The sequence below is a fragment of the Malaya genurostris genome, chromosome 3 (genome assembly GCF_030247185.1).
Source record: "Malaya genurostris strain Urasoe2022 chromosome 3, Malgen_1.1, whole genome shotgun sequence".
Lineage (NCBI taxonomy): Eukaryota > Metazoa > Arthropoda > Insecta > Diptera > Culicidae > Malaya > Malaya genurostris.
In genome coordinates this window covers 121,808,190-121,822,836 of record NC_080572.1, presented here as the reverse complement: position 1 = coordinate 121,822,836, position 14,647 = coordinate 121,808,190, and the positions used below count along the sequence as shown (strand labels likewise).

At 34.9% G+C, this 14,647-nt stretch overlaps 1 protein-coding gene across 5 annotated transcripts in view; it reads right to left on the bottom strand.

The window, feature by feature from the left end:
* LOC131434737 (somatomedin-B and thrombospondin type-1 domain-containing protein-like) overlaps positions 1-14,647 on the bottom strand; it is a 135,013-nt gene that overhangs the window by 13,745 nt on the left and 106,621 nt on the right. For all 5 annotated transcript variants that reach the window (XM_058601805.1, XM_058601801.1, XM_058601803.1 and 2 more), the window contains exon 3: positions 7,344-7,538. In XM_058601805.1, coding sequence (XP_058457788.1) covers positions 7,344-7,538 — 195 coding nt within the window. The remainder of the gene's footprint in view (positions 1-7,343; positions 7,539-14,647) is intronic.

Below are 14,647 nucleotides of genomic sequence, written 5' to 3'. Positions count from 1 at the left end.
TGCGAGAGATTCATGTGTTTAAACATTCAGCTGTAGTTGAGTCAGACTGTATATGAAATATGCACTCGAATCTTGACGAGCAAATCCAACAACGATTCATCGTGAGTAAATCAGGTTGAGTAACACTCAGGAGAAAAACCGTCACTGTTAGTTTGAATGAGAGTATCAGAGAGCGACGAACGAAATTAGACGAGAAGTCGTTCCACCCCAAAACGTCAAAATAAAAAAAAAAAAAAACAATATAAGGAGTGGAAAGCAGAAATTTCACAGGCGTAAGATATCCGAGCACAAAGAAAAAATGCTTGCGAAAGCAGAGATTAGTCACACGAAAATTTTTAAATTCACCCTACACAAGTAAACAGAAAAAAAAATTTACACGACATGTAACTCAATAATACTTTCAATGAATTATACTTATAATTTACGCTAAAATTTGCTTTTATAGTATATTGAAAAGTAAAGATCTGAGGAGTAACTTTGTATTCAATTTCCTGCTCCAAATATGTGCATGAAAATAGATGTAAATATTTTTATCTGTGTAATAGCCTGCAGTAGTAGCTCTCCTATAGTCAGGGACCTCTTTTGAGCAAATAATTCCTAACAACTTGCCGGACGAGAAAAGCGTTCATTGTGATAACCTTATTTTTGGTGAATCTACTGTATGGACACTGTTTACTGCACAATTTATAGTCAAATTATGTTTGCTAATGTCTCTTACTAGCTAGCAGAAGACCTGCTTGGTGCATAGAAAATTTCCTTGCCATAAATTTTGAAATCCTTTTTGATACTAGTTACTGTTGAGCTGAGCTTGGATTTACATTTTTTCCTTGTTGCCTGCTGGATACGAATACCGTTTGGATTGAAAAGATGACTGTTTGGTCATTTGTTGCTAAACAAAATATTTACTTTGCGGTACTGGTTTATTTCTTGTACAATGACATAAATTTTCAGTAGCAGAAAATTTCTCCATTTAACCGCATCAGCTGGTAAACATTTGATATAATTGCATTTAGAGGAACACTTTGCTTAGTTTTACGTCACATGAATCTTCATTGTTGAACAATGTTGTCGCATTATGTGGGATAGGAAACTATAAGAAATGCTGTTTTACCGATGTTGTGAACGATCAGGTGGATAAATTACTTGATAAAACCAGAATCTAAGCCATGGAAAGAAAAGTCTACAAGTTTGGAATCTTAATTTATAGTTCTCAAACCATTCAATATAACGAATTTGTTGACAATCACGTTAAATAAATGAGTAAAAAATGTCCGCCCGTGATATTTACCAGTCGATTTCCATCTATATGTTGGCCTTTCGATTTGATGATGGCCTCACTAAATCTGGCTATTCTTTCCTCTAATTTTTCGAGTCTTTGTGGTCATAATCGTTACCAAGCCTGCTGAAGACATTTCCACAAGTGAGATTCGCTGGTTGGGCGCAAATTTCGCACTTCTCGGCCAAGCTTGTCCACAAAAGTTCAATGCGGTTTACAGTTACTCACAAAATTGATCGTACACACGAAAAAATATCACATTTTCACATTTTGCTGTTCAATTAGTAAGTTTAAAGTAACAGGATATATGTAATTTCAATGTTATATATTTCATGAATTGGATTAATATACATTTTATTTAAATATTAAGATTTTTTTCCATTTGGTGGTTCGATTGCAACAAAAAACGCCTTAGTTCTAGCTCACAAAATTGATCGTACACTCATTATGAAAATCTGCATTATTAAGTGTAGCTGGTGAATGCGTATTTAAATATCAAATTTAGTACTTATGTGGCCTCCCTTAGCGTCGATTACCGCTTACAAACGACGGGGCATTGGGTCCACTAGTTCTTTGCGCAAGATGCTCGGATGTTTTCCCATACTTATTTTATTTTCTGTTTCAGCATATTTTTGTTTGATGTGTTAGTATCCTTGAACCGCCGATTAAATTTATCCCATGGGTTTTCGATGGAATTTATGTCTGGTGACTGTGGTGGTGTTTTCAATTGCTTAGGAACGTTATGTAACAGCCATTCCCGAACAACATGTGCGGTGTGATTTGGATCATTGTCCTGTTGGAAACAATATCCTGATGATAGTCCTAATTTTTGTGCACTTGGCTTTAGGTTACATTTTAGGATATCCATATATAGCATTTTGTCCATACTCCTGTCGATAAACTCCAGTGTTCCTGTGCCTGAAAGCTGCCATACAACCCTACAACATAACACAGCCACCACCATGTTTCACTGTTGGTCTCAAATTTTTATATTTGAGCTCTGTATTCGGCTCTCTCCAAACCATTTGTCTGCCATCATATCCAAAGCAATTTATTTTTGTGTCATCAGTGAATATTACCTGATTTCAAAATTCCAGCGGTTTATTTACGTGGGTTTTGGCGAACTCAAACTACTTCTGATTTACTGCTGATATGAATGGCTTTTTACGGGCAACATGACCATGCAGATTAGATTTCCGGAGAACGCGACGAACAGCTTCAGTTGAAATAGGTCGGTTGATACCTTGAGACACTTCCGCCGTCAATTTCGGTTCACTTATTTTCGGGTTATTTTGTATTTTGCGAACTATAAACCGTTCGTCAACTTCCGATAGGATCCGTTTTCTTCCTCTTTCTGCCTTCTTCTTCAGAGTTCCCTCGCACGGAACGACCGAAATTAGCTCTGTGCCTAATTCGTATTACTGTTTTTGAATTAGTTGACTTTAACAACAAAATTTCCAAAATAACTATGAAATTAGTTAAAATTGAGAATTTACTTTGCTGGAAAAAGCTCTTACTTTTAGAGAATTTGTTTAGTTGGCGAATATCCTGGACAAAAACCAGCCATATTTCAATCCAACACGAAATTCTCATTGACAACTAATTTGTTATTAAAATCAGAAAATTTGTTTCTATTTATCTATCACCATCATTACTGAAGGACAGCACAAAGAACAAAAAAATGAAATTGGTTTAATTAACAAGTTTATTAGCCAAAAACCCATGAGAAGTGTCAAAGCAAAACAATCCATTAAAAAGCTAAAAGGACAGTCTTGTTGAAACTGCTTGCAAATTGTTTTGATGTTTTTCGTATGTGTTACGATATATCCATATATAAGTTTCTGATTCGATTTGTAAAAATGACGTAAACTCTTAGCGGAAAGTGTATTTATTCAGAATTTGTGCGCATTTGAAGCGATTGTGCGAAATAATGTTTTTACGCGGAACAGTGAAGTGAGTTTCGAATGTTGCACTCTAATTGTATATGTCAAATGATGTTTTTTGTATCTTCCAACCTTCCGGGCTACGCCGTCCGGTGTATTACTTGTATTCGGTTTTTGTTTTCCGAGTGCTCAAAGTTTTCAGTGAGAGAGTCGATTTCGCGAAGTCGAATGAAGAAAGCAGCGATTTAGAAGAAAAATTTTCAAAAAGAAGTTTATGTTTCGCTTATGTCTTTTTCTCCAATACAACATCGTATTTATACCTGCCAATATAGAAAAGATTACCGCGACTGAAATATTTTTCGGCAGTAGTGTGCCATCTAGTGGCTAGTAGTCATTACGGTGTTAACGTTTTTTTCGGTGACAGTGCACCACATAGCTGCAAATTGCCGAAGCCAATTCAACCATTTATGTTGGCTGAAAACAACGTTTTATTTCTCTAATTCAACTAAAAAATTAGTTGAATGGAAATGAAGTGTGCCTTAGCTAAGAAATAACAGCACGTTGAATTGGTGAATTCAACTAAAAAAATAGCCATTTCAACAAATATTTTATTATTATTAAAGGAATCAGAAATAAAAAATCTAAATCAGCAAAAGTAAGATTTTTTTAGTTGTCTCAAAAAATAACTAACTAAAATCAGAAAATTAACTAATTTTTTCGCCAAAATGCTGATTTCGGTCTTTCCGTGCGTATTTCCAGTCGTCAATGATATTCTGTTCGGTGGAATGTGATCGTCCAACGATTTCTGCTATTTCGCGTAAGGATTTTCCTTTACAGCGCAAGGAAATGATCAATTTTCTTATAGAAATGTCTTTTTGTTTTCTTTTGCCTTCCATTACAAAAAAAAATAACGGTTTTCTCTATATTTCTATTTATAACTCTCAAATCAAAGCTAAAACGAACTATTAATGTTGTTTACTCTAACACTGACAGCTTACACACAAAACGAGTTCATATTAAATTGTGTCGATACTGGTGTACGATCAATTTTGTGAGATTAAAAAAGGCATACATTTCCTTATAAATCGATTATTTCTAACAACAAAATAATTTTAATACAAGTTTTCGTTCATTTATGTTTCAAAACAATTTCCATTGCAAAATCACTTCAAAATTAATTAAAAACTAGCTAGCAACAGTAAGAAACTGCAATAAAATGTAGCATCATACGTGTGTACGATCAATTTTGTGAGTAACTGTACATCTGGAATTGTGTTGGACATTCCGCAATATGAGAAGGTGTGCAGATTTTTTCGATTTCAAATAGTTTAAACTTAGTTTTGACGTATCTTTAGGGACGTTATCGTACTGCAACACAAACCCTTTCTCAATTAAATCTATGCCAGAATGAATAGAGCTGCGTTTGAATATGTTCCTGTCGATTTTCATCAAGGTGCTAACATCAGTCATTATGCTGAACGCATTTCATTCATCAGTCATTTCGATGAATCCTTTAATGTATTGCTGGTTTTCTTAATATCGTAATTGGAGCTGATTTAAAATAAAGACAAGTTCTTTTCCACGCGTTTAATCCAGAAAGACGTCGAAAAACGTTGATTACGAAATTTCAAGAAATGCGACTGATAGAAATGAGCACCTGAAATTTAGTTTTATATCGAGTATTGCTGATACTCTCACAGAATAAATAAACACATATTATGCATTTGAAAAATTGATTCATTCAACCTCTTCAACAATACAAAATGCCCGCACCTTCTACTCCACGCTATCTATCAAACCCTGTGCAAAACTTACACACTTTCATCGTCTCTTTTTTCGAATGTTTGTTGTTTTTGAAAACCTTTCCTGTTTTTCAGATCTTGCTTTTCCCAACCGCCCAATTTTTTTTCTAATGGACGAAGTACCGGCGAGTTTGACAGTTTTTCCTCCTTCGGTACAAAGACAACATTGTTGAATTCGTACTTCTCCAATCACCGGTTTCACGTAATGGCGCGATGCGAGATCCGACCAAAACAGAGTAGCACCTTCGCGGGACCGGAGAACGCTTCTGGAGGCATTATTATCTATATATTTGGCTGTTGATGGAGCAGGTCGTTATATACAATTTGCGAGACTCGCCGACAAAAACTCCAGGCCGGGTATCTGCTTGGCGTTCAGTTTACTGTATGTGTTGTCGTCTATTGCGATGCATCTCGGCTACACCAACCTCATCCCGAATCCAAAGATTCGGATTGTGTTTGATGTAATCCCTTACCTTTCTTGCGTTCACGGAGTTGCATATCTTCACTTATCTTCCGTTGTCACGAGTTTACCACACGGAACTTGATCGAATGGTCGATTCTCAACGGTTTTGCAATCCACCTGTATGACTGGTTCGGATTTCCCACGACTACGCTCTTAATTTTTAGTCGAAGCACTTCCTACTTGCATTTGTAAAGTAAAGCTAGTGTTGCGATTCTAGTGACTCTAACAATTCTTCCAAGTCGGGACATGAACATGTCTTGAACAGCCATTCCGAAACAACCAAATGCATAGAAGTTTGAAACGGTTTGTACTGGGGTAACTGCCAACAATCCACCTGTCAGTTTCCACTTTGAAGAGGAATTTTGAAGAATGCTGAGCTTGGTGAAAGCGTAGTAAACAAAAAAGTAAAATTTTTTGTTTCGTCTACTAGACTAGACTTATACTCCATTAGTCATAATGCACTTATAAATTGGATGTTGACAAGTGGCTTATGTGGCTTAAAAAGTTCAGTTCAAAAAAAAAATAACGTGTAGTATTTTGTATCAGTGATCGCTCATTATACTATGAGAAGTTGAGTAAGCTGATTCTCTCTCACTTACGAATCATTTTCCCAAAATAATCATTGCCTATTCTCAGCCCCTGTTTGCAAATTGGATTATTTTTTTTATAAATAAGTTCCACGGTGGTTATCATGTAACCCATTTTTTCTAGTTCGGATGATCAATTGGTACAACAAGTCAACTTATTAGTCCCGCCAATGAGAATATCCTGCAATAAATCATGGTTTTTGCAAACAGAACAATAAAAAATCTACAAAGGTTAAGTGATACACACTTCGCTGGAAGAGAACAAATAGGACTGTAAGAATGAATCGTACACGGAATGTTAAAAATGCATAATCCTTCGTCTCATGAGATCCGAGGCTTCATTAAAAACCGACAAAAAAGTCTGGGTTTGAATAGAAAAGAATGTTGATGATTCACAAACCCGTCCTGATTGTTATGAAAAGGCTGTAGATAATGTGTGGTATGATGAAGCATGAAGGTAGGAAGAATCTCTGAAAAGGATGAATAATGACACCGCACCGTCGGCCATGGACCGTCGTGGCAAGACACTGTGCCAACCAAATTGACTCGGCACACTTTCCGGCATGATTCTTGGATTGTCATTTAATCCAAATTAGGTAACAATTTAGATACGGATCGCCTGAATAGTACAATAAGCCAGGACAGACTACGTGCAAGGATCGGCATAGAAAATGTATCCATCTTCTTTCCAATTTCATTTATTATGTTCTCATCATTTTGTTAATTTTACATCAAACGAACTAAATTGTGCAGAAAAATAAATCATTAGTTCATTGGGTGCTAAGCAGACAGACAAAATAATTGTGTTTCAATAATAGATGGTATGACATTGTCATTCTCCGGTCTCATCACATAAACTTCTTACTATTCGTTTGGATTTGGGAATCGTCTTTCCTGTCTCGTATCTTCCTCCTAATGACTTTTATGTTCGATTAACATTCTGTTTATTATTAATAAACACAACTAAAATTGTTCGCAGAATAAGTGATTCAAATTAAATCTAGCCGGATTTTGTTTGCTTAAAGAAATAATACAATTTACTAGTTCAAAGTCAATTAACATGTTAACTTTGATGGGAATCGATATGAACAAAACTTACCGATATATCTGATTATACAAATATCTAACTTTTAAATCATTGCCAGTATTAGTGTCGAATTTCAGGCTTTTTACTAAAAGAACACTTCCTTTCAATTGGATGAAAATAGATTCAATATCATCGAAACATAGATGGAATTGAATTCAGGATTCCATAGCCTCAATCTATCGCTTGAATGGATAAGGTTGTCCAATCGACCTACCGCGCCTCGCTTAATCTGTTAACGCACTTACCTCTTAGCACTTTCCGGTCGTGGTGATTGTGGCACTTCAACCCTTGGCAGCCCCGTTTCTGCAACAACGATGGACAGTGCTTGCCACCGTTTTGCGGTTTATGTTCAATTATCCTGGTTCGTGACATCATGCCGGTACCACAAGCGGTGTCGCATTCACTCCACGGTCCCCATTCGCTGACGACGCAATCGATCACTGCGAAAAAAAGGAAATAAGAGGATAAATAACCATCAGAAAGGATATCAAATTATGATGTATCCATACGAAGCAGGCATAGGCTAATCGGAAACACCCATAAGTGAATCGTGCCATTGGAGAGGCAATTTGTTTTATTCAATCAAATATTATTTCAGTTATCCTATGAATTTGCTTTTGATTTTCGTTAAAAATCGTCTGTTCTAGAAATTTGAAACTGATGATGATTTTAGATAGTGGTCATGAGTAATAGTTAGTTTCATTCAGCAGAAGAAGAATTCTCACAAATACTGAACATCAAAAGCATCTTCCCTGCGCACGGGGGAAGGGGGTTGGAGTTTTAACAGTTGGAGTATTTTGTACTCGCATCCGAAAGGTAAACTCAGCTCAAGCAGTAAATTTACTCATAGTGACATTTCGCTGAAGAATGTCCGTTTTCGAGATATTTGAATACGAACTTTCAGATTTTTAATTAATTACGCCGTTCTTCAAAAAGTATTTGATTTTTATTTCAGTGTACACTTTTTAAGAGTGCTCAATCGATTTCCAAAAAAAACTTGTTTTTGTTTTGTACCATTTACAATTTCCGAGCTACAACGATTCGAATCTTAGTTCAGTTCGCATTCGCATCTCATCCGACACAGTTGAAAATCGCTTATGGTCGAGACGACAAGATGAAAGACAATGCAGTGTAGTGACAAATAGTGTAGACAGGAATCTCAATTTAAGCGCAAAGTCGAGGGTGGGTAAATTAAATTTCGCGTAAATTAAATAAATCATCCCGTTATTTATATTTTTCGCGTAAAACAAAGTTTTGCCTTTCTGATATAGAAAGGCTATGCAATCACTGTGAAAACCGAATTTTTAATCGAGGCCCGGAGGGCCGAATGTCATATACTCGACGAACTGAGAAAATGTCTCTGTGTGTGTCTGTCCGTGTGTGTATATGTGTGTATGTATGTAACAAAAATATGCACTCACTTTTCTCAGAGATGGCTGAACCTATTTTTACAAACTAGTATTTAAATAAAAAGGCCTTATGGTCTCATAGCCTGCTATTGAATTTCGTTTGGATCCGACTTCCGATTCCGGAGTTACATGATAATATGTGAAAATTAAAGAAAAAGTTTGCACTCAATTTTATCTGAAACGACTAAACCGATTTTCACAAACTAAGATTCAAATCAAAGGTCTTATAGTTTACTAAAAAATTGTAGAACATTTTATCCGGATCTGACTTCCGGAACTAAAGCGTGATAAGTGGAGAATTTCCAATTTCATTAGTATTTTTTCACGAACGATGGTCAAAAACGGATACAAATCCCATAAAACTGACTGATTAAGTTTGCAGAGTTTGCAGATAAATTCTTCTGCAAACCTCATTCTGCACTACTGGTCCCCCCTTTTCCTGTTCAGGAAGCACCGAAAGTGGTGAAGAAAAACTCCAAAATAGAATTCACTTCGATTTATCTGCGATGCTCGAACCGTTTTTCACAAATCTTGGTTTGAATTAAAGCTCATGTTATCTTTAAAGCCACTGTGAAATTTCATCCGACCTCCGGTTCCACAGTTACAGGGCGATGAGTGTCAAAGTTCGCAATATAGAATGACAATATATGTTACGGATCTTCACATAACATACATCATCGTCATCGTCATATTATCATACTAAGAAATCCAATTAAAATATGTTCACCTTTGCTATCACACATGCATTTAATAAGCGAAACAGAAAAAATACACACGCACACTATCACACTCTCTCATCTCGAAATGACGATTAAAAGTTACTTAGTTACTACTGAGCAATCATCGTGATAAGACGCCCATCTTTATTGTTCCGAAGTTCCCGTTACGCTGCTGTTTGCTTTATGGTGCTGAATTGCCATCTGTAAATTCTTGGAAAGACTATTCATTTTGGCGACACCCGTTGGTAACGTCGTTTATCGATCAACAATATATACAACACCGGTACGTGCAACGTGGAAGAAGAAAACACAAAACGAACGATGCATGCTGTGTTCTATTTCGTACACGCTATAAAGAAAACGAAATGGTTACGGATGTCTGCTACTAGTGTGTGATATTAGTAAAAGACAGTGCTGCTGTTGATAAAAATTTTAGCTATTTTATGATAAGGGTAACCGAAAGAATAAAGCCGGTGTAAAATAAATGATATAAAAAGAAAAATAATCAATTGAAGTTTATTTGATAAAATAAACAATTTTCAAAGCCGGTAGTGCAGTAATATCGCGCCGGTGGTGTAATGATGTCAATAATATTAATAATAATAGTAATAATAATAATAATATTAATAATAATAATAATAATAATAATAATAATAATAATAATAATAATAATAATAATAATAATAATAATAATAATAATAATAATAATAATAATAATAATAATAATAATAATAATAATAATAATAATAATAATAATAATAATAATAATAATAATAATAATAATAACAATAATAATAATAATAATAATAATAATAATAATAATAATAATAATAATAGTAATTAATAACTTCGAAAGGCTAGTTGAGCTTCAATCTCAAACAAGATTCATGACAGTATATTTTAACCATATGTCACAGAAAATCAACCCTTCAAGATATATTCCTATCCGTGTCAGCCTCCTAAATGTTCCTGACTCAACTTTATTTTTCGACACATCCATGCAGCGCGAAGTACGTGGAATCCCGTAACACTTACGCTCGATGGAAATCCCAAAAATATTTACAAGTAAGTTCAGGCATATTGACTCTGAGAAAAGATTTTACACGGACGGATCACAAATTGAGGAGGCTACTGGTTTTGGTATATTCAACAATAATGTTTCGGTTTCATTTAGGCTTCTAGAACCTGCTTCTGTTTATATAGCAGAGTTAGCAGCAGTTCATTATAGTTTGAGTGTAATCGTCACATTATCTCCAAACCATTGTTTTCGCTCAAACGCTGCTGGCAAAATGAACCGTTTTTCTTGGGCAAAATAAAACAATACCTGAACGACATATTGAATAATAATTATCAAATCACAATAGATAGGGTCCCGGCTCATTGCTCCATTCCAGGCAATGAAAGAGCCGATATTTTAGCCAAACGTGGTGCTATTGAGAGTGAAATTCATAAGAGACCGATTGCTTTCAACGAATTCTACAGTGCGTCTCGCCAAAGAACACTTGCACAGCTGGCAAGCTTCTTGGGATAGAGATGATCTGGGTCGGTGGATGCACTCAGTTATTCCTAAAATATCGACAAAGGCATGGTTCAGGGGACTGGATGTGAGTAGGGATGTCCAGACTCATGTCCAATCACTACACGTTAGATGTACATCTCCTTCGAATTGGACTTTCCGAGACTAATCATTGTGCTTGTGGCGAAGTTTATCGCGATATTGGACATCGCGTTTGGACATGAGTGGAGTATCGTGATCTCAACTAATAAATTCCTTGCGTACCCAAGGTAGACTATCCAATGTCCCAGTACGCGACATTCTTGCTTGTCGTGACCTTCCTTACATGAAACTTTTTTATCATTTCATTAAGTCCATTGGAGTTCCAATTTAAATTTTATTTTATGTTAGACTGTTTTCTCTTCCATGAGTTCAACCAATAGCCATCTATATGATATTGAATAAAAGTTATGAACTGATACAAACAAACCCGAAATAGCTATAAGATCATGTACAAAACAAATGTATTTTATTTAATGTAGCTTATAATAGTGTTCAGATTAACTAATGAATACCAAAATACTAATATGATATTCGAAATGTATTAGGTTTAAAGTACTATGTATTGTGGATGCCACGGCGAAGAAAAACTTATGTATATTGCCTATGAAATAAACGTATTCATGGAAAAAAATAATAATAGTAATAATAATAATAATAATAATCCTACTACATGTTTTATGCTTCTTATTCATGCTGTTCCAATTTGGAGGTCATATTTGGTGCTGGCAAATCCGGTTTCGGAAGAATTGGAAATGATGAATTAAAAAAACTCCAAAAAGGATCTCACTCACTTTTCTTCAAGATGGCCAAATCGTTTTTCACAAACTTATAGGTTCAAAGGAAAAGTCTTACAGTTTCATACGGAATTCCTAAATTTGTTGTGTACAGGGTCTGGCACTCGAAGTGTAACCAATTAAAAAGGCCATAAATTCAGTTTGGAAAATTACTTTTACTTAATTCAAAGTACAAAATGTGTAAAAATAATACAAAATTCAGAATCAATTCACTTTTGCTCGATATGACCACCTTTTGCCTTGACTTGATGACTTGAGAGAGCGAAGGAGTTGGCCTGTTAAACCATTTTCGAGTGTTTATTTGACTACTTTTCATCAACAACTAATATCGAGTAGATTTCATAATTAAATTACCTAAGATGATATATAAGTAATAAGAGGAATATGTTTTAATAATTTTAAATCGTTTTGATCTTGAAAATAACTAAAAAATCCAATTCAGGGCAAAATGATCCTGATTAACCCATTCGTTCTGTTGGCAATTTCTGGAACTGCTTATATAGCGAATCATAGTTTTAGCAACAGCATTACCCGCATTAATTTAATGTAATGGTTTTGAGCTAAAATTTTAAATGAAATTAAAAAAATATGTTAAATTTATTATTATACGATGGTTTTGAGATAACACTCTCTAGTTCGCCTTTCCGATATATAACGATTTGCTAAAACACCACAGCAATCGGGGTATTTGATCCTGACAGAATCTAGATAACTTTGGTATATTTTTACTCCTTTGAGCTTTTCATATGTACTCCTACATAAAAAAGATGTGCTCAACATAAAAATATCATAAACTGTCTTTGATAAGAATAGTTTTTGACATTACTGTCTATAGGAGCCCTTAATGTAAGATTTTCAAACTGGGTGCAATCATGATCCGAAACTCGAACATACGACAACTGACCAGCGCCTTATACTTCAAACCATCGAACCGGATATTCAGAGCAATCTAAAATATTTTTAGGTTTCTTATTCACACTTAATGAACAGTATTAGATGATTTTAAAGTTCATAAAATAAAACATGATTTCTGAATAACATTGTGCATATCTATAGACTGAAAGCTCATTTCATGGAACATAAATTTTGAATAATCCAATTCAGCTGTGATATCATCGGTATCTTGCACATAAATTATAGCTAATATATTTTATAAATTACATGCAATCAATCCTATTTATATAATGAAAACGATAATAAATAAATATATTGATAAAATATTGCAAAGAATATAAAAGTGGACACAGTCTATTTGCTATGCTCTCGTTTCACTACACATCACATTAGGTGTAAAGTCTTTGCTAAATGCTGAAGGCTCAAGCGCGCTTCCTGCCCACAGTCTGGGTCACATTAGGCGTGGGTGGGGGAACCGATAAACCATAAATGAGGCATGAAATATTGTTATTGTTGGAGCTTATTTCTTTCTTGTGCAGATAGCATAAGAGGAAGAGTTGTACGATGAGTATGTAGGCTTTTTATCGGCTTTTTCTCTTCCATACATTAGCCATTATCGCTTTCGCTGCTTTGTATGCGGATAGGAGAAGGGCTTCATTCTAAACTACATACTCATTTTGCGTTCAGTCACGGTTCATCGCATGATTATGCTTTTTGCGAGCTTTTCATTCAAGTTGAAAGACATGATATGCGTATGAATTTCAATACAAGGAATTTCATTAAGTCAGTTCTGCTCGACATGGCCTGTACAAACCTGCATGAAGTGTATAAAATGTGGTTTTAAATTAAACCACCCAGTCGGTTGAGGATAGCATAGAAAGTACTGCCATGACACACCAATTCAGACTATCTACCTTATATGAGTTATATTATTCCGCAAATTTTAGGGCTCAGGCACGATTGTCTGAAATGAGTTATGGTTTGTGCAAATTATATAAATGTTTATTTAAGAGTACTCAGGATGATCATGAAACCATCGGTAACTATGAAGTTATTTAAATGCTTGAGCATTTTCTCGAATTGATTGGTATCATTCTGATTCTATTGAATTTCTCTGTTGTTTTGTTTGACATTTTTGGTACATTGTAGATTGTTTCACCTCAAGGCATTGTAGAGACGAAGTTAAAGTATACGGGTTGATCTCTTCATTCATGAAAAATTCAAGTCGGATAAACTTCACAATCATAAATACATTTATGAATTATTCTTGAAGCGAATATCTCCATTAGACTAAGTTGAAGGTTCTAAAAGAAATGATTCCACACAAGAAGAAAACCACATTTGAATTTTAATATCGACTTAATTTACAATCATCGCCGTCGTTAAAACTGTTCACAAGCTCCTATTTCAGGCCTCCTCGTAAGCATTCGATATATTCATTTATTTATGTCGGTTATTTCTACCCGGCTTTAACCTTTTGGGAGTGAGCTTTCGATAAATTTTGGGACATGGGACAATCATCTCGAAAGGATCGACTGAATACGTCTTTGTATTCATTATTGGGATGCAAATTCAAAATACTGGAATCAGAATGATCAGGATTTTAACACCTATAAATCAATCAATTTTAAACAAATCAGAACTAATTGGCTCAAGTGGCACGTTTCCCTAGTTATGAGTTACTAATAGAGAGGACAATTTAGTATTCATAAGCTCGATTTGCCTTTCGCATAGCACGGACGCTAATATATGAACAGAGCCCCTTAATACAACCAGCATTAGTGTTGAAGCGACTTGCACATGGGAATTCTGTGAATTCTCCGCATTTGGGGAAAATGCTGGATGATCTTGATCAGAATCTCTCACCATCAACAAACTAAAAGGGTCTTTTCACGGCATTCAAAATTCACAGAGAATTTTTTTTTGAAAAAATATTTTTTATCATATTTTGCATAAATACAAAGTAGTATATGTGGAACACAAAAAAACTGCACCTTAAATACCAAAAATAAATTCAAAGATTTTGAAAATATTTGTGTAGTCCTACGTCAACAGCTCGAACAACCTTTTAGGGTTAACCCTTATAATATTTTTCGACTGCTGATGTTATGCTTGGTTAGGTTCAGCTTCAAGAAAAGCAATCATGCCTAATAAAATGTAAGATAATCGACTCAT